The sequence below is a fragment of the Hyperolius riggenbachi genome, chromosome 2 (genome assembly GCF_040937935.1).
Source record: "Hyperolius riggenbachi isolate aHypRig1 chromosome 2, aHypRig1.pri, whole genome shotgun sequence".
NCBI lineage: Eukaryota > Metazoa > Chordata > Amphibia > Anura > Hyperoliidae > Hyperolius > Hyperolius riggenbachi.
This window is the reverse complement of record NC_090647.1, coordinates 279,148,207-279,170,332: the sequence shown is the minus strand read 5'-3', so window position 1 is coordinate 279,170,332 and position 22,126 is coordinate 279,148,207. Positions and strand designations below refer to the sequence as shown.

Genomic DNA, 22,126 nt, shown 5'->3' with positions numbered 1-22,126 from the left:
ACATATACAATAAGGCAAATCAAATATGTAAAGCAGAAAAACAATACATATTTCTAGTATATTGCAATTTACTGCTATTCTTGCATCCCCAATAGCATTTAACTAAAAGTGCTTCAGATGAGATTTATTAAGTTTTTTTCAGATACAGTGTTCAGAGTCCAAGCATGAATACAAACCATTACAGGCATCATTATGTTGATTTAGCATTGCTGAAGCAGCATAACATATGTCAGTGTGTACAATGCCAACTATTCTATTTTTGCCAATCTTTTCATTTTCTATATATGCTTTCTCCTTTTTCAGCATTCAGTACCTATGCCCAGCTATGCATCTGGCTACTACTTCACAGATAATGCTAAGCCCACAAGGTCAGAGATGGAGATTATGTCCACATTTCTAAGGGATACCTTGTACCCAAAACAGGTGAAGGATATGGCAGAACACTTAATTGAGAAGGAGCTGAGCCAAGGTATACAGACTTCAGAATGGCAATATGTAAAAAGCATAAAGGTTAATCAGTTACTTTTTTCCTGGCATTAAACCTCCTGGCGCTCAATTTTCTTTTAGATTTAAACAAATAATATAACAAGAGACATTACAGCTGCTTAAAAAAAAGCAGACACAAAAAAGGCATTTACTGCAATCAAGAGTTTTGCCAATGCTCTTCAGCAGTTTTCCTTGAACAAAACAACAAAAAAAGAAACAATCATTTGTCTTGTGCTTTTACTGTATGCTTGGATGAATTATAGCAACAGAGTGTTACAGTGATGAATTCAGTAGAATATCTGAGAATCTGATATAAGTATGGTTGGCATTCACATATATTTAAGCTAAAGATTATCTTGCTTTAAAAACAAATGGCAGGCATTCAAAGCTACGTTATGCCTTATGTGGGTGGGAAATAATGGGTAAAGCAATATTTGCATGCTGCAATATTGCCCATTTACAGTGGAAAATAAATGGTTTGTTAATGATTAACACTATTCAAATATTCAAAACACATATGAACATGATAAATACCTCTACAGCAGCAATATTGAGCTTATGCAGGAATTGTAGGATTGCCCCTCAGTGCCAGGGACCTTGGTGTGGTCGCAACCTCTTCATCCTCTATTGCTATACAACTGGTAATTTTTTAATGTTTAATAGGACTGCTGTTACAAAAATAACCTTGATAAGGCATTGTGGCATTCCATATGCTTGCTGACAGGTGTAACTAAAGCTACATACACACATGCGATTACCATCGGTCAAAATGATCGATAACGACCATTTCAGTGGACGATCGTTATATGTGTACAGCAGCCGCGATCATTCTTGCTTGGGCATCAGGCATTATTAAGGATCTGTCTATTTTCAAGATGATCATCATCCCTCTGCCCTCCCTCCCCCCCCCCCCTCCATAGCAACAGTACACATCACTAGCCTCAAGTCTAGGGATGTGTCTGTACAGCATCGTTCCCCAAATTGTCACCTGGGGGATTTTTTACCGATCCCTGATGGGTGACAATTCTTGCTTGTGTATTCCTAGCTTAACTGACATTTTTGTTTTAATTAGGTTTAGGGGCAGGTGTTCTTGAAAATTTGGTGGAAATTGAAAGTGATGTTTGAAGTTTTGTGCCCAATTTTTTATTTAAATTTATCATTTATTAACCACTTGAGGACCAGAGCTTTATACCCCTTAGTGACCAGGCCATTTTTTACAATTCGGCACTTAACAACTTTTACGGTTTATTGCTCGTACATACAACTTAAAGAGACACTGAAGCGAGAATAAATCTCGCTTCTTGTCTCATAGTGAACAGGGGCATGTGTGCCCCTGCTAAAACGCCGCTATCCCACGGCTAAACGAGGGTCCCTGACCCCCCACCCCCCCCCCCCCCCTGCAAAATCAATGACCAACTTGGTCGTAGATTTTGCTGCTCTTCAGGCAGGGCTAACGGCTGCAGCCCTGCCTCTCAGCGCTGTCTATTAGCAGCGCATCGCCGCCTCTCCCCCGCCCCTCTCAGCGAAGGAAGACTGAGAGGGGCAGGGGAGAGGCGGAGATACACGCTGACAGACGCGCGTGAGGCAGGGCTGCGGTGGTTAGCCCTGCCTTAATCCAAAGAGGGTATGCGCTACTCGGAGAGGATTTCGGGGGGTAAGGGACCCTCGTTTAGCCACGGGATAGCGGCGTTTTAGCAGGGGCACATATGCCCCTGCTGACTATGAGGTCTGAAGCGAGATTTATTCTCGCTTCAGACTCTCTTTAACACTCAAATTAATTTCACCTCCTTTTCTTCCCACTAATGGAGCATTCTTTTGGTGGTATTTGTTTGCTACTGTGATTTTTTTTCCTTTTAATAAAAAAAAAAAAAAGTCTGATTTAAAAAAAAAAACACATTTTTTTTATTCCCTCTTCCCCCCTAAATCAGTCCTAGACAAAGATACATAAACTACAATACACTTGCATTGACAAATGTCTATGATAGGGATTAGATTGTGAGCCCCTCCGGGTGACAGTTTTAACCACTTCCCGACCGCCGTATTGACAATTGGCGGCCGGGAAGTGGACCCCGCAAGGACCGCCGTATAGACAAATGGCGGCGGTCCTTGTAGGGGCATGGGCGGAGCGATCGCGTCACCCGCCGCAACATCCCGCCGGCCATACGGAAGCGCCGGCGGGATGTTAACCCGACGATCGCCGCATACAAAGTGTATAATACACTTTGTAATGTTTACAAAGTGTATTATACAGGCTGCCTACTGCCCTGGTGGTCCTAGTGTCCGAGGGACCACCAGGGCAGGCTGCAGCCACCCTATGTCACACCCAAGCACACTGATTTCTCCCCCCCTGCCCCAGATCGCCCACAGCACCCCTCAGACCCCCCCCTGCCCACCCCCCAGACCCCTGTTTGCACCCAATCACCCCCCTAATCACCCATCAATCACTCCCTGTCACTATTTGTCAACGCTATTTTTTTTTACCCCCCCCCCCCTGCCCCCTCCTGATCACCCCCCCACCCCTCAGATTCTCCCCAGACCCCCCCCCCTGTGTACTGTATGCATCTATCCCCCCTGATCACCTGTCAATCACCTGTCAATCACCCATCAATCAACCCCTGTCACTGCCACCCATCAATCAGCCCCTAACCTGCCCCTTGCGGGCAATCTGATCACCCACCCACACCGATAGATCGCCCGCAGATCCGACATCAGATCACCACCCAAGCGCAGTGTTTACATCTATTCTCTCCTCTAAACACCCACTAATTACCCATCAATCACCCATCAATCACCCCCTATCACCACCTGTCACTGTTACCCATCAGATCAGACCCTAATCTGCCCCTTGCAGGCACCCAATCACCCGCCTACACGCTCAGATTGCCCTCAGACCCCCCCCTTATCAATTCGCCAGGGCATTATTTACATCTGTCCTTCCCTGTAATAACCCACTGATCACCTGTCAATCACCTGTCAATCACCCATCAATCACCCCCTGTCACTGCCACCCATCAATCACCCCCTGTCAATGCCACCCATCAATCAGCCCCTAACCTGCCCCTTGCGGGCAATCTGATCACCCACCCACACCAATAGATCGCCCGCAGATCCGACATCAGATCACCACCCAAGCGCAGTGTTTACATCTATTCTCTCCTCTAAACACCCACTAATTACCCATCAATCACCCCCTATCACCACCTGTCACTGTTACCCATCAGATCAGACCCTAATCTGCCCCTTGCGGGCACCCAATCACCCACCTACACGCTCAGATTGCCCTCAGACCCCCCCTTATCAATTCGCCAGGGCATTATTTACATCTGTCCTTCCCTGTAATAAACCACTGATCACCCATCAATCACCCCCTGTCACTGCCACCCATCAATCACCCCCTGTCACTGCCACCCATCAATCAGCCCCTAACCTGCCCCTTGCGGGCAATCTGATCACCCACCCACACCAATAGATCGCCCGCAGATCCGACATCAGATCACCTCCCAAGTGCAGTGTTTACATCTGTTCTCTCCTCCAAACACCCACTAATTACCCATCAATCACCCCCTGTCACTGCTACCCATCAGATTAGACCCCTATCTGCCCCTAGGGCACTCAATCACCCGCCCATACCCTCAGAACGCCCTCAGACCCCAGCCCTGATCACCTCGCCAGTGCATTGCTTGCATCTATTCCCCCCTCTAATCACACCTTGAGACACCCATCAATCACCTCCTGTCACCCCCTAGCACACCTACCCATCAGATCAGGTCCTAATTTGCCCCGTGTGGGCTCCTGATCACTCGGCCAAACCCTCAGATCCCCCTCAGACCCCCTTCCGATCACCTCCCCAGTGCATTGATTGCATCTATTTTCCCCTCTAACCACCCCCTGAGACACCCATCAATCACCTCCTGTCACCCCCTTGCACTCCTATCCATCAGATCAGGCCCAATACAACCTGTCATCTAAAAGGCCACCCTGCTTATGACCGGTTCCACAAAATTCGCCCCCTCATAGACCACCTGTCATCAAAATTTTCAGATGCTTATACCCCTGAACAGTCATTTTGAGACATTTGGTTTCCAGACTACTCACGGTTTTGGGCCAGTAAAATGCCAGGGCGGTATAGGAACCCCACAAACTGACCCCATTTTAGAAAAAAGACACCCCAATGTATTCTGTTAGGTGTATGACGAGTTCATAGAAGATTTTATTTTTTGTCAAAAGTTAGCGGAAATTGATTTTTTTTTTCACAAAGTGTCATTCTTCACTAACTTGTGACAAAAAAATAAAATCTTCTATGAACTCGCCATACACCTAACGGAATACCTTGGGGTGTCTTCTTTCTAAAATGGGAGACAAGAATGAGAAACCGAGAGCCAAATCTGGTGTAGTATTTTTGGAAGGTTAGGAATATATAGTAAATAAAAGTTATACTCACAAGTCAGGGTTACCACGCAGGCAACCACTGATAACGCTGGTGGGGAGAATTATAACGTGACCCCACTCAGGTCTAAAAAAGTCGCTCTCTATAGAAGGAAAAATGGGGATACACCCCTCCACCAAGGGTGGACTAAGATATGGAGTAACGGGAGTAACAGAGGCGCCAAACAAGTATAAAATGAATTAAAAACCGTCTAAAAGGAGGGAAATGGGTGGATTCACCTCCCCCAGATATGTAAATGACCAGGCTAATATAGCCATAAAATTTATAATTCAATTTATTAAAACAATTCTCCAATTGTGATGCAACGCGTTTCACGGGCAAACATCCCACTTCATCAGGCAGTATAACAAGGAGAACACATCTGTCGGTCAGTCTGTGGCAAGAGCGCCTCTATGAGCCTATCAATCTTTTGATTTTTTTACACACAATTGTCCATTTACAGAGTTATTTCTCCCACCCAGTATGGGTATGTGTAAAAATACACCCCAAAACACATTGTACTACTTCTCCCGAGTACGGCGATACCACATGTGTGGCACTTTTTTGCACCCTAACTGTGCTAAGGGGCCCAAAGTCCAATGAGTACCTTTAGGATTTCACAGGTCATTTTGAGAAATTTTGTTTCAAGACTACTCCTCACGGTTTAGGGCCCCTAAAAATTTATTTTTTGTCACAAGTTAGCGGAAATTGATTTGTATTGGTTTTTTTCACAAAGTGTCATTTTCCGCTAACTTGTGACAAAAAATAAAATCTTCTATGAACTCACCCTACTACTAACGGAATACCTTGGGGTGTCTTCTTTTTAAAATGGGGTCATTTGTGGGGTTCCTATACTGTCCTGGCAGTTCTCAAAATGACCTGTGAAATCCTAAAGGTACTCATTGGACTTTGGGCCCCTTAGCGCAGTTAGGGTGCAAAAAAGTGCCACACATGTGGTATCGCCGTACTCAGGAGAAGTAGTATAATGTGTTTTGGGGTGTATTTTTACACATACCAATGCCGAGTGGGAGAAAGATCTCTGTAAATGGACAATTGTGTGTAAAAAAAATTAAAAAATTGTCATTTACAGAGATATTTCTCCCACCCAGCATCGGTATGTGTAAAAATACAGCCCAAAACACATTATACTACTTCTCCTGAGTACGGCATTACCACATGTGTGGCACTTTTTTGCAGCCTAACTGCGCTAAGGGGCCCAAAGTCCAATGAGCACCTTTAGGCTTTACAGGGGTGCTTACAAATTAGCACCCCCCAAAATGCGAGGACAGTAAACACACCCCACAAATGACCCCATTTTGGAAAGTAGACCCTTCAAGGTATTCAGAGAGGGGCATGGTGAGTCCGTGGCAAATTTCATTTTTTTTTGTCGCAAGTTAGAAGAAATGGAAACGTTTGGTTTTTTTTGGTCACAAAGTGTCATTTTCCGCTTACTTGTGACAAAAATAAATATCTTCTATGAACTCACTATGCCTCTCAGTGAATACTTTGGGATGTCTTCTTTCCAAAATGGGGTCATTTGGGGGGTATTTATACTATCCTGGAATTCTAGCCCCTCATGAAACATGTCAGGTGGTCAGAAAAGTCATAGATGCTTGAAAATGGGAAAATTCACTTTTTGCACCATAGTTTGTAAACGCTATAACTTTTACCCAAACCAATAAATATACACTGAATGGGGTTTTTTTTTATCAAAAACATGTTTGTCCACATTTTTCGCGCTGCATGTATACAGAAATTTTACTTTATTTGAAGAATGTCAGCACAGAAAGTTAAAAAAATCATTTTTTTGCCAAAATTCATGTCTTTTTTGATGAATATAATAAAAAGTAAAAATCGCAGGAGCAATCAAATAGCACCAAAAGAAAGCTTTATTAGAGACAAGAAAAGGAGCCAAAATTCATTTAGGTGGTAGGTTGTATGAGCGAGCAATAAACCGTGAAAGCTGCAGTGGTCTGAATGGAAAAAAAGTGGCCGGTCCTTAAGGGGGGTAAAGCCCACGGTCCTCAAGTGGTTAATGACAAGGCTTCTGTTCAGCGCTGTGTAAGATGGCAGCTCCATATAATTAAATGATCCCTTATAAATCTTGAAAACAGCCTGCCAGCTTCGATCACGGGTTGGCAGGCTGATCACTGCGGTCCCCTGTTTACAATGAGAGCTTGCGCTCATGCGAGCTCGAGCTCCGATCCAATCTTGCTCCTCACGAGATGGTGCCATATGGCATCGCTGAGGAACAAGAGAGCCACTTTGCAGCCGCCGATCGGTGTTAGGCGGTTGCAGAGAGGCTAAACAGTCTCAACCAGAAACATGAATTTGACAATAACCTTTTCCCCTAATAAACAAAATTAAAAAAAAAATATTCTTTTTTTTCTTCAGCAAAAACATTGAGCTAAATAATAGTATGGTAAATTTGATTGAGCATCTGTGGGATGTGCTGGAAAAACAAGTCTGATTTATGAAGACACCCCATCATCATCCCCTCCCCCCCTCCACAATTTAAATTACTTAAACAAGGACAAGTATCATAAAAATGGTAACATTTAAAAAAAATAATAATTAAAAAAAATATATATAAATATATATATATATATATATATATATATATATATATATATATATATATATATATATATTATACTAGCTGGATGCCCGGCGTTGCCTGGGTATGTATTTGGCTGGTGTTGGCCCTGCCCCCTTTTCCTAACCCTAACACACAATAACTTAATTACTTAATGACCAAGTTTGCGAGCTTTGCGGTCTTTGGCATCAATAATTTGCATTGAAATAAAAAAAAAATCTGTTTGGCTGTGGCTCCACCCCTTTTCTGAATTTGAACCCAAATCACCCAAATCATCAAAGAAACGTTTGACCTCTGTGCTTGCAAACAAGGGTTTTTCCACTAAGTGTTAAGTCTTTTATTGTTAGAGGGTTCAAAAACTTATTTCACTCAATGAAATGCAAATCAGTTGCTATCTTTTATTTAAGGTTATTTTTTCGATTTTCCTTTTGATGTGCTATCTGCCACTGTTAAAATAAACCTACCATTGAAATGATACTGTTCTGAGACTTTTCATTTCTTTGTCATTGGACAAACTTACAAAATCAGTGAGGGGTCAAATAATTATTTCCTCCACTGTATATATGTATATATATATATATATATATATATATATATATATATATATATATATATATATATATATACTAGCTGGATGCCCGGCGTTGCCTGGGTATGTATTTGGCTGGTGTTGGCCCTGCCCCCTTTTCCTAACCCTAACACACAATAACTTAATTACTTAATGACCAAGTTTGCGAGCTTTGCGGTCTTTGGCATCAATAATTTGCATTGAAATAAAAAAAAATCTGATTGGCTGTGGCTCCACCCCTTTTCTTGAACCCAAATCACCCAATAGCCAAGTGTACCAGGTACAGGTGATTAACAGTGCAAGAAGCTTGTGCTATTAACAGAGATGTCATGAACGGTTCCCGAACCATTCGCCGGCGAACATCTCTGCATCACTGGGCCTTCTACTACTTCCGGGTCGCTATGACCCGGAGTGGTACGCCTGCGCTGCCCGGCGGAGCGCTTCCTAGATCGCGCTCCTGTTGCCGGGCACTTTCTGCGCATGTGCGTGATGTCATGAACGACGTCACGCTCATGCGCAGAGAGTGCCCGGCAACAGGAGCGCAATCTAGGACGCGCTCCGCCGGGCAGCGCAGGCGTACTCCTCCGGGTCATAGCGACCCGGAAGTAGTAGAAGGCCCAGAGATGTTCGCACGGCGAACGGTTCGGGCCATCTCTAGCTATTAACAGTGCAAGAATGGCAGCAATTAAATATTCCCCTTAAAAATCAATAAGTGGATTTTGATTGGCTTTTGTACGCTCCACCCACCCTTCTGAATATTAATCCCAGTCACCCAGAAACTGTGCAAAGTTTGAGAACCCTACCATTAACAGTGTAAGAATGGCTGCAGTTTACATTTCCAGTGAAATTTGTATTTGTCTCCGCCCCCTTTTTGGTTATGGGAATAGAAAGTATCCTATACTTTATTCCAGGTAATGTACTATGTGTGTGCCAAATTTCATTCAAATCCGTTCAGCCATTTTTGCGTGATCGAGTAACAAACATCCGAACTTTCCCATTTATTATATTAGTAGGATATATACAGTGGCTTGCAAAAGTTTTCAGCCCCCTTGAAGTTTTCCACATTTTGTCACATTACTGCCACAAACATTAATCAATTTTAATGGAATTTCACGTGAAAGACCAATACAAAGTGGTGTACACGTGAGAAGTGGAAAGAAAATCATACGTGATTCCAAACATTTTTTTACAAATCAATAACTGCAAAGTGGGGTGTGCGTAATTATTCAGCCCTCTTTGGTCTGAGTGCAGTCAGTTGCCCATAGACATTGCCTGATGAGTGCAAATGACTAAATATAGTGCACCTGTGTGTAATCTAATGTCAGTACAAATACAGCTGCTCTTTGACGGCCTCAGAGGTTGTCTAAGAGAATCTTGGGCACAACAACACCATGAAGTCCAAAGAACACACCAGACAGGTCAGGGATAAAGTTATTGAGAAATTTACAGCAGGCTTAGGCTACAAAAAGATTTCCAAAGCCTTGAACATCCCAAAGAGCACTGTTCAAGTGATCATTCAGAAATGGAAGGAGTATGGCACAACTGTAAACCTACCAAGACAAGGCCATCCACCTAAACTCACAGGCCGAACAAGGAGAGCGCTGATCAGAAATGCAGCCAAGAGGCCCATGGTGACTCTGGACGAGCTGCAGAGATCTCCAGCTCAGGTGGGGGAATCTGTCCATAGAATAACTATTAGTCGTGCACTGCACAAAGTTGGCTCTTATGGAAGAGTGACAAGAAGAAAGCCATTGTTAACAGAAAAGCATAAGAAGTCTCGTTTGCATTTTGATACAAGCCATGTGGGGGACACAGCAAACGTGTAAGAAGGTGCTCTTGAACTTTTTGGCCAAAATGCAAAACGCTATGTGTGGCAGGAAACTAACACTGCACATCACTCTGAACACACCATCCCGACTGTCAAATATGGTGGTGGCAGCATCATGCTCTGGGGTTGCTTCTCTTCAGCAGGGACAGGGAAGCTGGTCAAAGTTGATAGGGAGATGGATGGAGCCAAATACAGGGCAATCTTGGAAGAAAATCTCTTGGAGTCTGCAAAAGACTTGAGGCTGGGGCGGAGGTTCGCCTTCCAGCAGGACAACGACCCTAAACATAAAGCCAAGGCAACAATGCAATGGTTTAAAACAAAACATATCCATGTGTTAGAATGGCCCAATCAAAGTCCAATCGACAATCTGTGGCAAGATCTGAAAACTGCTGATCACAAACGCTGTCCATCTAATCTGACTGAGCTGGAGCTGTTTTGCAAAGAAGAATGGGCAAGGATTTCAGTCTCTAGATGTGCGAAGCTGGTAGAGACATACCCTAAAAGACTGGCAGCTGTAATTGCAGCAAAAGGTGGATCTACAAAGTATTGACTCAGGGGGCTGAATAATTATGCACACCCCACTTTGCAGTTATTTATTTGTAAAAAATGTTTGGAATCACGTATGATTTTCGTTCCACTTCTAACGTGTACACCACTTTGTATTGGTCTTTCACGTGGAATTCCAATAAAACTGATTCATGTTTGTGGCAGTAATGTGACAAAATGTGGAAACCGTCAAGGGGGCCGAATACTTTTGCAAGCCACTGTATATATATATATATATATATATATATATATTGGGTGATTGGGGTTCAAATTCAGAAAAGGGGTGGAGCCACATCCAATCAGATTAATTTTATTTCAATGCAAATTATTGATGCCAAAGACCGCAAAGCTCACATACTTGGTCATTAAGTAATTGTGTGATAGGGTTAGGAAAAGTGGGCAGAGCCAACACTAGCCAAATACATACCCGGGCAACGTCGGGCGTCCAGCTAGTATATAAGTATATATATATATATATATATATATATATATACATATATACAGTGGTTTGCAAAAGTATTCGGCCCCCTTGAAGTTTTCCACAAACCTGAATCAATTTCATTGGAATTCATTGGAATTCCACATGAAAGACCAACACAAAGTGGTGTACACGTGCGAAGTGGAACGAAAATCATACATGATTTCAAACATTTTTACAAATAAATAACTGCAAAGTGGTGTGTACATAATTATTCGGCCCCCTTTGATCTGAGTGCAGTCAGTTGCCTATAGACATTGCCTGATGAGTGCTAATGACTAAATAGAGTGCACCTGTGTGTAATCTAATGTCAGTACAAATACAGCTGCTCTGTGAGGGCCTCAGAGGTTGTCTAAGAGAATATTGGGAGTAACAACACCGTGAAGTCCACTGAACACACAAGACAGGTCAGGGATCAAGTTATTGAGAGATTTAAAGCAGGCTTAGGCTACAAAAAGATTTCCAAAGCCTTGAACATCCCAAGGATCACTGTTCAAGCGATCATTCAGAAATGGAAGGAGTATGACACAACTGTAAACCTACCAAGACAAGGCCATCCACCTAAACTCACAGGCCGAACAAGGAGAGCGCTGATTAGAAATGCAGTCAAGAGACCCATGGTGACTCTGGACGAGCTGCAGAGATCTACAGCTCAGGTGGGAGACTCTGTCCATAGGACAACTATTAGTCATGCACTGTACAAAGTTGGCCTTTATGGAAGAGTGGCAAGAAGAAAGGCATTGTTAACAGAAAGCATAAGAAGTCCCGTTTGCAGTTTGCCATAAGCCACGTGGGGGACACAGCAACCATGTGGAAGAAGGTGCTCTGGTCAGATGAGGCCAAAATTGAAATTTTTGGCCAAAATGCAAAAGGCTATGTGTGGCAGAAAACTAACACTGCACGTGATGTGATTCTGAACACACCATCCCCACTGTCAAATATGGTGGTGGCAGCATCATGCTCAGGGGGTGCATCTCTTCAGCAGGGACAGGGAAGCTGGTCAGAGTTAATGGGAAGATGGATGGAGCCAAATACAGTGCAATCTTGGAAAAAAAACCTCTTGGAGACTGCAAAAGACTTTAGACTGGGGCGGAGGTTCACCTTCCAGCAGGACAATGACCCTAAACATAAAGCCAAGGCAACAATGGAATGGTTTAAAATAAAACATATCCATGTGTTAGAATTGCCCAGTCAAAGTCCAGATCTAAATCCAATTGTGGCAAGATCTGAAAACTGCTGTTCACAAACGCTGTCCATCTAATCTGACTAAGCTGGAGCTGTTTTGCAAAGAAGAATGGGCAAGGATTTCAGTCTCTAGCTGTGCAAAGCTGGTAGAGACATACCCTAAAAGGGCAGCTGTAATTGCAGCAAAAGGTGGTTCTACAAAGTATTGACTCAGGGGGCCGAATAATTACGCACACCCCACTTTGCAGTTATTTATTTGTAAAAAATGTTCGGAAGGATGTATGATTTTCAATCCACTTCTCGCATGTACACCACTTTGTATTGCTCTTTCACGTGGAATTCCAATAATATTGATGCATGTTTGTGGCAGTAATGTGACAAAATGTGGAAAACTTCAAGGGGGCTGAATACTTTTGCAACCCACTGTGTGTGTATATATAAATATATATATATATATATATATATATATATATATATATATATATATATATGTATGTATATATATATATGTATGTATATATATATATATATATATATATATATCTGTATGTATGTGTATATATATATATATATATATATATATATATATATATATATATATTCTGTATAAAAACACTCACTGGAAAGGATCTGAGCATAAATGTAAGTCAGCTTTTCTATTCATTTGCATTTTGTTTTGACATTTGAACTGGGCAGCTGCCATTCAGTAAGTGCTTTTGTAAATGAAGAAATGACCGAGAATCCCCTATGTGGAGATGGACTAGTCCAAAATCAGTCAGATCTATCAGGTTTCCACTACATAGTGACAGTGACATAGGAAAAAAAGTAATTTTTAGTACTTTTACTCACAGAGAACTCTCCATTGTATATGTATGTGCTTTAACCACTTGCCGACCGCACGCTTATACCGTGCGTCGGCAAAGTGGCAGCTGCAGGACCAGCGACGCAGTTCTGCGTCGCCGGCTGCAGGCTAATTAATCAGGAAGCAGCCGCTCGCGCGAGCGGCTGCTTCCTGTCAATTCACGGCGGGGGGCTCCGTGAATAGCCTGCGGGCCGCCGATCGCGGCTCGCAGGCTAAATGTAAACACAAGCGGAAATAATCCGCTTTGTTTACATTGTACGGCAGCGCCAGAAGGCAGATCGGCGATCCCCGGCCAATCAGCGGCCGGGGATCGCTGCCATGTGACAGGGGACAGCCTGTCACTGGCTGCACAGGACGGATAGCGTCCTGTGCAGCCCGGATCACCAGGGGGGCCAGGTAGGAGAGGGAGGGGGGGGGGGGGTTTCGCCGCGGAGGGGGGCTTTGAGGTGCCTCCCCCCGCAACACCCGGCAGGCAGGAGCGATCAGACCCCCCCAGCACATCATCCCCCTAGTGGAGAAAAAAAGGGGGGCGATCTGGTCGCTCTGCCTGCACCCTGATCTGTGCTGGGGGCTGCACAGCCCACCCAGCACAGATCAGCTAAAACAGCGCTGGTCCTTAAGGGGGGGTAAAGGGTGGGTCCTCAAGTGGTTAAATTTTACATTTTACATTTTTTCACAGCAGCTGTACTTTAAAGGATCTGTTGCTAATGTCTGGGTGCCAGATACTGCTAACATCTTCATGCTAGATATGTGTGTGTGTGTGTGTGAGTGTGTGTGTGTATTTACACGCAGTGTATACATATTTATACATTATTATTTACTACAGTTCCAGAAAAGGACATTATCGACTGGTATAAGATGAGGATGGGAGGAGAAAAGTCTTCTTTGCTGCAGCCATCCCTGAACTATAGTAACATCCAGCATGCAGTACGTTACCGGCAACATAATGGCTTACGCTTACAGATTAGACAAGCCTTTGGACTGGAAGGTACAATGCAGTTTTAGTGAACGAAAATGTTGTTTGTTGAGTGCTGATATAAAAGCTGAGTGTAGGTAGATTGATCAATAGATCCGGGATTTTGTGGTAATTTAGTTTGGTTTAGTCCCTGACACTAACTTTATATGTTAAAATGAATTACGATAGCTGCAATTTCCTTTACTTACACCGTCCACTGATGCTACACCATATAAGGCAAAAAAAACCAACCCCCCTGGCGGTATTATTATTTCCAGATTTGTTTTCCAAAAGCAGTGCAATTCTTTCACAAGCTTTCACAACGTAAAAATCATACCGCTAATAGATGCACCTCTAATAGATGCAACTCTGGATTACTGCTCAGAGCTGCAGATTTCCGTCCCGAGCCTGACTCGGGGTTACCAAGAAGGAAGTTAAGCATTTTTTCTAGAGGCTGGGTTAGCTCTTACACATCCCAGGCTCCAGCTATATAGCCTTCCCCCAGCTTCTGTGGCTGTAGTGTAATCGCACAACATTTATTATTATACTTTAGCCAGAGAGCTGGGTATGGACTACAGAGCTGGAGGCTGGGCTGTGAAGGAGGTGGTCCAGCCTCCAGGAATGCCATAGCATTATCCTGTAATGAGGGTGGAGCATTTGCCTTATATGGCATAGCAATGGCGGAAGGGGTGAGTTGCAATTCATTAGAATCATTATTAAGATCTAAAGTTAGTGTCCCTGACACTAACTGTAATTTACACTGGAGGTCAGCTAGTTGCAGTAGTTGTTCAAGTATAATTTTGCTATGGATACCATTCAAAGTATGGAAACATCCACATCTCTTTTAAATGCAAATATAGAATTTATCATAGTGTACAAACACACAATTTTTATGCAATTTGTGACATTTGTCAGGATCCTACTTTATCCGGCGGGTGACAATGGGAGGCCCCAATGCTGTCCAATCGCAATGCTAGGCAACAGTACAGTGACCAATGTTGTTTCTATGATGAGGGGAGGATGGATGACGGAGCCAGGCATGAAGAAGGGGTTTCCATGGGCATGAAAAGGTGATCAATCCACTCAGCTGCCAGTTGTCACTTTAAGATTATACATAATTTCATATAACCTGTGAAGATGACAACATTAATTTAAGAGAACTGGACCTACTATTGTCCCTGGCTAACATTTTGCTACTACTATTTTACTACTACTCTTTGCCTTCTGATCCTTAGCCAGGTCTCTATCCATGAACACACATTTTCCACAGTCACTGCAATTTGTGTCACTTGTCTGGATCGAACTTTATCCACCGGGTAACACTGTGAGGCTCCAACTGCTAACAGTTTCCCATTTTGAGTATGATCGATTTACTAGTACTCTTTGCCTTCTGACTCTTAACCAGTACTGTATCCATGCACACACATTTTCCCCAGTCCATGCATCCTTAGTTTCTACACCAGGCTGTTGAGAGGAACATATAGAAAATATTTTCCAAAGTATACCACTTCTTCCTGGTTGTTTCAGATTTTGTGCCACTAGTTTAAATTATGTTTGTAGTACAGACTCATCCAACCAACTACATCAGGCCCTAATGAACTCCCCAACTGGTATACCCCAGATGGAGTGGGGTGGAGGACAGCTAAACGCCTTTAGAGGGAAATCACCATGGCATGCTTTGTGAAAAGTTTCAGTAATAACCCCTCCCCATCCCAACACCCCCTTCCCCTGTGGAGTCTCCCTGCTGATCAATGTACAGTGAAAAGGGGATTATTATTGTTCTGATTATTACTATTTAGACAAGACAAGACAAATAACATTTATATTGCGCTTTTCTCCTTGCGGACTCAAAGCGCCAGAGCAGAGCAGCAGCCACTAGGGCGCGCTCTATTGGCAGTAGCAGTGTAAGGGAGACTTGCCAAAGGTCTCCTACTGAATTAGTGCTGGCTTACTGCACAGGCAGAGCCGAGATTCGAACCCTGGTCTCCTGTGTCAGAGGCAGAGCCCTTAACCATTACACCATCAGCCAACTGCATTTAAATGGATAAGGAACATTTGTAGAGCATCTGGAGGACCTCCCCAAATGACAAGCAGGTTGCTTATCCTGTACTGTACAACACAACTCCTAAACAAGCTCATCTTCCCAGATATATTGCCCCATGGAAGCTCCACCCCTCTGGAGACAGAATCCTCCCCCACCCATTCAAAAAACAAAACAAAAAACAGTTGTGAGTCAGGTGATAGCAGACCATCATGATAATAAAGGTCTGAACATTGTATGGCTCATGCAGTACTTACAAAGATAAAATTACAAAGCAGAAAATGCCATGCAATTTGCGAGGCATGAAAGAATATAAGAATATAAACATGCTGCTGCGTTAACAATGTAAAGTAATTGAGAGGATCATCCCGTTTACTTATTGGAAATCTGTTTAAAAGTTTTCCATTTATTGTTGGCTTCTTGCCCTGTAGCTTGTGATCACACTGTACGAGACCTAGTGAGTCCCTGAACTGCTGAAACTTGTTTTATCTAAAATTCAGAGTTATAGTTGTCCCCCTTATATAGAAAAGACATATTAGGACATACTGGATACCTTTTTCTGTTCTAGAAGATGTTTCATCTCTCCTGCAGAGTAAAGTGCTCAGACACACTATAAGTGCTTTTCTGAGAGCTTTTTGGCCTCCAAAACTTTCTGAGAGCTGGAGGCCAAAAAGCGCTCAGAAAGCTCTGGAGGCCAAAAAGCGCTCAGAAAAGTAAATAGATTTCTATGCATTTTATGTACATGTAATCCACTTATGTCAACCAGCAGCTTAATGATACTGATATGCAAATATTAATTGTTAAAGTACTTGGCTGAAGGTGTGTTCTGTCTCCACAGAGTTTCACTCAGTCCTGTTTTTAGCAGTATCAACTAAGTGACAAATACCATTTCCCAATATCTGTCTTTCATCCTAGCACTTTTGTTCAGTAATACAGTACACCATATATTTAATATTCTGAAAAACTGGTAAAAAGGTCAGTAGATTTTATGGATAGAAAACACTATGAATTCACATCCATATTTAAATTAAACCTACTAATGCATAAATTAGACTGTATACAGTTGTTTGAAACTTAATAACACCTTTAGAAACCAAATAGAACTTAAAGTGACCTGAGCACCAGAATATTGTTTTATAACTAACCTACCCATAAGGGAAGTTCATAATGGTGTGTGCCATTAGGGGGGTGGTAGTTGGGGTGAACCTCACTACTTACCTATGGGGTGCAGTGTGAATACTCTGATAGGGAAACAATGCCCTAGCGATTTGCTGATCGCCAGCAATTGCAATGCAATCTCCACAGAATTGCCCCCAGTGTTAAATCTTTATTGACCAGAGGACATTGAATTCTATTCTTGAAATCTTTACAATCTATTTTACAAGATAACAAGAGGGAATAATATGTTGTGAATTTAATGCCTAGCACACTAATGAGAACAAACGGTTCCAACATATTGTCTTAGCCTAATGAAACATCTGCCTTCTGTATATATCGCTAGCCTAGAATTAGAACATAATAATTGCTCACGTTTTATGCATAGGAGAGTCATTTTTATCATTTCTTTCCTTTTACACACGTAAAAGGATGCCTTCTGTATATATCGCTAGCCTAGAATTAGAACATAATAATTGCTCACGTTTTATGCATAGGAGAGTCATTTTTATCATTTCTTTCCTTTTACACACGTTTAAACAGTGGAAGGACTTTACACCAATGCGTTTGCTAGAATTCTAAAGGGAGCGCAAACTTTTCAGTTAGATGCTTTACCTCAAAACTGGGGAGGAGATGAGAAGCTGCTGACCCAAAACCATGACTTTACAAGCCTTCAGAGATCACCAAGGTGGACAGATCCTTCAGTGGTATGTTGCATAATTTTCAAATTTCCATTGTTGTAATTGGCATGCAGTACCTGATGTACTAAGGCATCTCTAAGTATTTCCAGTGAAGCTAGCAGTAGTGATCTGGCATGTATACATGTAAAAAGGGTGCCAAGAAATTTGGGCACGAGGTGAAGCCGAAAAAACAGCTCACTCTACTGTGGCTAATTTCCCGTGGCATCAATTACTATTCCCCCTCCAAGGCATCATACAGTGGGGGTAAGATGCAGTTCGGCTTCCAGCTATTGCTGGTGGACAAATTGCGCTATTTTTATTGTAATTTGGGCTCAGACTTTTGCCGGCGTCCAAATTACACACTGAGCGCTGCTATAGCCGTAATTCACATTGCGGCATATAGCAGTGTAATAATTGCTTGATCCAGATAAATAGCATATTTTAGTTTGAAATATATTATTTAATTTAGTGGGGAATTGTATTTGACAGTGAAGTGAACCTCGCACTCTTCAGTAGTTTTACTTGACTGGAACTTCACATTACTTGTATAGTCTTATATATTCCACTGTACTTCTCAGACTTGCTCCCAAGCCAGCATTAAACACACAAAGCAGCTATCTTCTCTCTGTGCACACCAGGGCAAGCAGTATGACTCATCAGAAGGGCGGGAATGAGGATGGAGTAAGCAGAAAGGCTGGGTAGGCTTAGAGATCTGTCCATTCTATGGTTGAAGCTCAACACAATTTTTATCTGACTGGGTTAGAAAGAAGACATCTTTTCCAGGGTAAAAAACAGCAACAGGACTTTTAGTTAACAGTTCTCTTTCATCTGTATAGATGGGAATGGGGAGGGGAAAAGACAAAAAGGTGGAGAGCGCACTCAATTTCAATTTGACATAATAAAAAAGCCTCTCTGTGGAGTGTTCTCACCTCTAAAAGTGGCTGACTCGCCCGTATGGGTTGGTCAGTGATATGGCTTTCGTCTCTCTAACAGCCGGGGACACAGGCTGTGGATGTAATCTTCTTCTGCAGAGTGTCTCCTTAGGTCCACAGGATACTCCGTGATCCACACAGGTAGCTCCGTGTTGGTCCTCTTGGATAGGATTGCCGGGCCGGATTGTACTTGTAGTCCTCCCAATGAGAGGGTGAATTGGTGTAAGGTGTGCGGAGTATCGGAAAGGAGAGCAAAGTAGGAGGCACAAAGCAATGCAACTCTGCTAGCTTTGCACCCAGTGTCCCTGCGCATCAGTCATACTAGCCACCTCACTTATGATACAGCGAGAGCGGCATTCTGGCCAACCGGGAAACACCTGCGCAGCATCACTGCTGCTGTTAAGAGTGGAAGAGAAGCAAGGCCACCTAGGGAGAGGCAATTAAAGGGCTGGCACGCTAGCAGGGAGGACACTCAGCGCTGCAGTGGCTAGTGGCTTGAACAGTCCCGCAGATAGGTGCTCTGCATTTGCTTTCCAGCAAGGTATGATTGGAATATATCTGGCCACTCGCTATAGGTAATAGCACTGAGCGGCCAGGATTTGTAGAGAGAAGTGTGCAGTAGGCTTGCGTGCAGTAGGAAGACACACAAAGTGCCTAGATGAAAAATAAAAAAAGATTTATTGTTGCAATGCGTTTCAGGAGACCTTTCTCCCTTTTTCAAGCTGGCAAACAGTGTGCAACATAAATTGCATTATTTAAATACAAGGAAAGTAACAATGATTGGTGGGATGGTTGTCAAAGCCATCCAATCACAGTTCAGTATGCAAATTGGTGGGATGGTTGTCAAAGCCATCCAATCACAGTTCAGTATGCAAATTTGTACCCATAATACCTCTTGGATTCAATAATGTGAAGAAATGGGCTTAAACAATAAAATTATTAGGCAAATTCATGTTAATACATAAAAGACTTCTATTAATAATTGTATTGTTTAAGCCCATTTCTTCACATTATTGAATCCAAGAGGTATTATGGGCACTAATTTGCATACTGAACTGTGATTGGATAGCTTTGACAACCATCCCACCAATCATTGTTACTTGCCTTGTATTTAAATAATGCAATTTATGTTGTACACTGTTTGCGACAACAAATCTTTTTTTATTTTTCATCTAGGCACTTTGTGTGTCTTCCTACTGCACGCAAGCCTACTGCACACTTCTCTCTACAAATCCTGGCCGCTCAGTGCTATTACCTATAGCGAGTGGCCAGATATATTCCAATCATACCTTGCTGGAAAGCAAATGCAGAGCACCTATCTGCGGGACTGTTCAAGCCACTAGCCACCGCAGCACTGAGTGTGCTCTCTGCTAGCGTGCCAGCCCTTTGATTGCCTCTCCCTAGGTGGTCTTCCCCCTCTTCCACTCTTAACAGCAACAATGACGCTGCGCAGGTGTTTCCCGGTCGGCCAGAATGCCGCTCTCGCTGTTTCATAAGTTAGGTGGCTAATATGACTGATGCGCAGGGACACTGGGTGCAAATCTAGCAGAGTTGATATTGCTTTCTGCCTCCTCCTTTGCTTTCCTTTCCGATACTCTGCACACCTTACATCAATCCACCCTCTCATTGGGAGGACTCCAAGCACAATCCAGCCCAGCAATCCTATCCAAGAGGACCAACACGGAGCTACCTGTGTGGATCACGGAGTATCCTGTGGACCTAAGGAGACACTCTGCGGAAGAAGATTACATCCACAGCCTGTGTCCCCAGTTGTTAGAGGGGCGAAAGCCATATCACTGACCAACCTATACGGGCGAGTCAGCCACTTTCAGAGGTGAGAACACTCCACGGAGAGGCTTTTTATTGTCATATTGAAACTGAGTGTGCTCTCCCCCTTTTTGTCATTTCCCCTCCCCATTCCCATCTATACAGATGTTTATACAACCTCAGTGATAGGCTACTACAGAGCAGCACCACGCATCCATCCTTGAACCACTTTTCTCTTTTCATCCTCCAGTACGGCCCCACATTGAGAGTACACAGGCTCCTGTCTGCAGGAAACACAGACTGAATAAACATTCTTAATTAGAACCACCCCACCCTCCATACATAGGTGCACCACCCATCATGCCTCACTTTTCACTGTGTTTCCTGTTCTCAGGTACACAGGCTGATACAGGGAAGTAGGTGATCCTGTGCTGCAGTCGTTAGGATACCTAAGTCTTCCAGGCTACTTCACTGGGCATGAGAAGCGTCAGTGTGCTGGCCAGCATGGTTTTGCGGCTGGCAAACACACCGGGGAAGAAAGCGGCTCACCTTTCCGGTGGTTTTGAGGCTTGAGTGGTGCAGTGGCTCTGCTGGAGTCTCCACTGGCAGGCTTTCTCATGCACGCGGCGATGGAGGATGTCCGGTAGTTGGAAGGTGCACGGGCAAAGTATGTCATGCTTCCTCGCCACTACTGATACCGCGTACCAGGAAGAGCCAGAACTTTCTCAGTCGGCCACTCTATATAGCGGCTAGTCCGCTTTTGAGGAGGTACCAGCCCTGGACAAAGCAGCCTCGCTGAGGGTTTGCAGCTTAGACAACAGTTAAGATGACCAGAACTAGAAGCTAGCTGCAGAAGGGTTGGGGTCGGCAGACAGGAATCTGTTTAAAGCAGTTCCTTAAGGAGAAAGATTGTTCAGAGTGAGGATGAATCATTCGACCATACCTCCATCTGAACCTATGGAAAGGACTGTCTGGCCAGTCTACGCCTAATGCGGTTTCTACAGCGCCAGGACAGGTTTGATATAACTGTTTCCCCTTACTACGTTATGTGTATTCTGTACAGATTGCAAGAAGTCAGATACCATATGTGAAGCAAATGAATTCTAGGTGTTTTTATATGCATTTTCTTCACACTCCCTGTTAACCTTACAGCTTGCTGCAAAGGTGCAAGGGTTTTGGCTGCATACCTTTATAAAATGTTTTACTTTTAATTGTAATGCTCATTAGTTCCTATTGTTCAGTTCACATCATATGCATACTAAACTGACATTGTTTCTCAATGCATTGCTATGGAAAAGCTAATCTGTTAAGACATCCGTTTGTTTTCAGATGAATTATTCTAATTTTATGCATAAGGCCTGCACCCTCTTAATGAATATAACGCAGGTGTCTGAAATAAAGGTACTGCATTCCTGGAGGAAAGCTGATCCATCTGGTTATAATATAAAAACCTATTGGTCAGATAATAATAATAATCAGATAGGTTGATAGATACTTACCATGGAATTCATATGCACAGCTACTCCATGAATCAGGCTTATGCTGATTGAGGCTAACTAGTCTGATGTGCAGGTGTGTGGTAATTAAGTCCTAACATGTGAGTTACCTAGTTACTCATGGA

At 43.2% G+C, this 22,126-nt stretch overlaps 1 protein-coding gene across 2 annotated transcripts in view; it reads left to right on the top strand.

The window, feature by feature from the left end:
* Positions 1–22,126, top strand: part of LOC137546374 (uncharacterized) — a 485,946-nt gene that overhangs the window by 310,993 nt on the left and 152,827 nt on the right. For both annotated transcript variants that reach the window (XM_068268752.1, XM_068268753.1), the window contains exons 23-25: positions 304–469; positions 13,802–13,963; positions 17,670–17,833. In XM_068268752.1, coding sequence (XP_068124853.1) covers positions 304–469; positions 13,802–13,963; positions 17,670–17,833 — 492 coding nt within the window. The remainder of the gene's footprint in view (positions 1–303; positions 470–13,801; positions 13,964–17,669; positions 17,834–22,126) is intronic.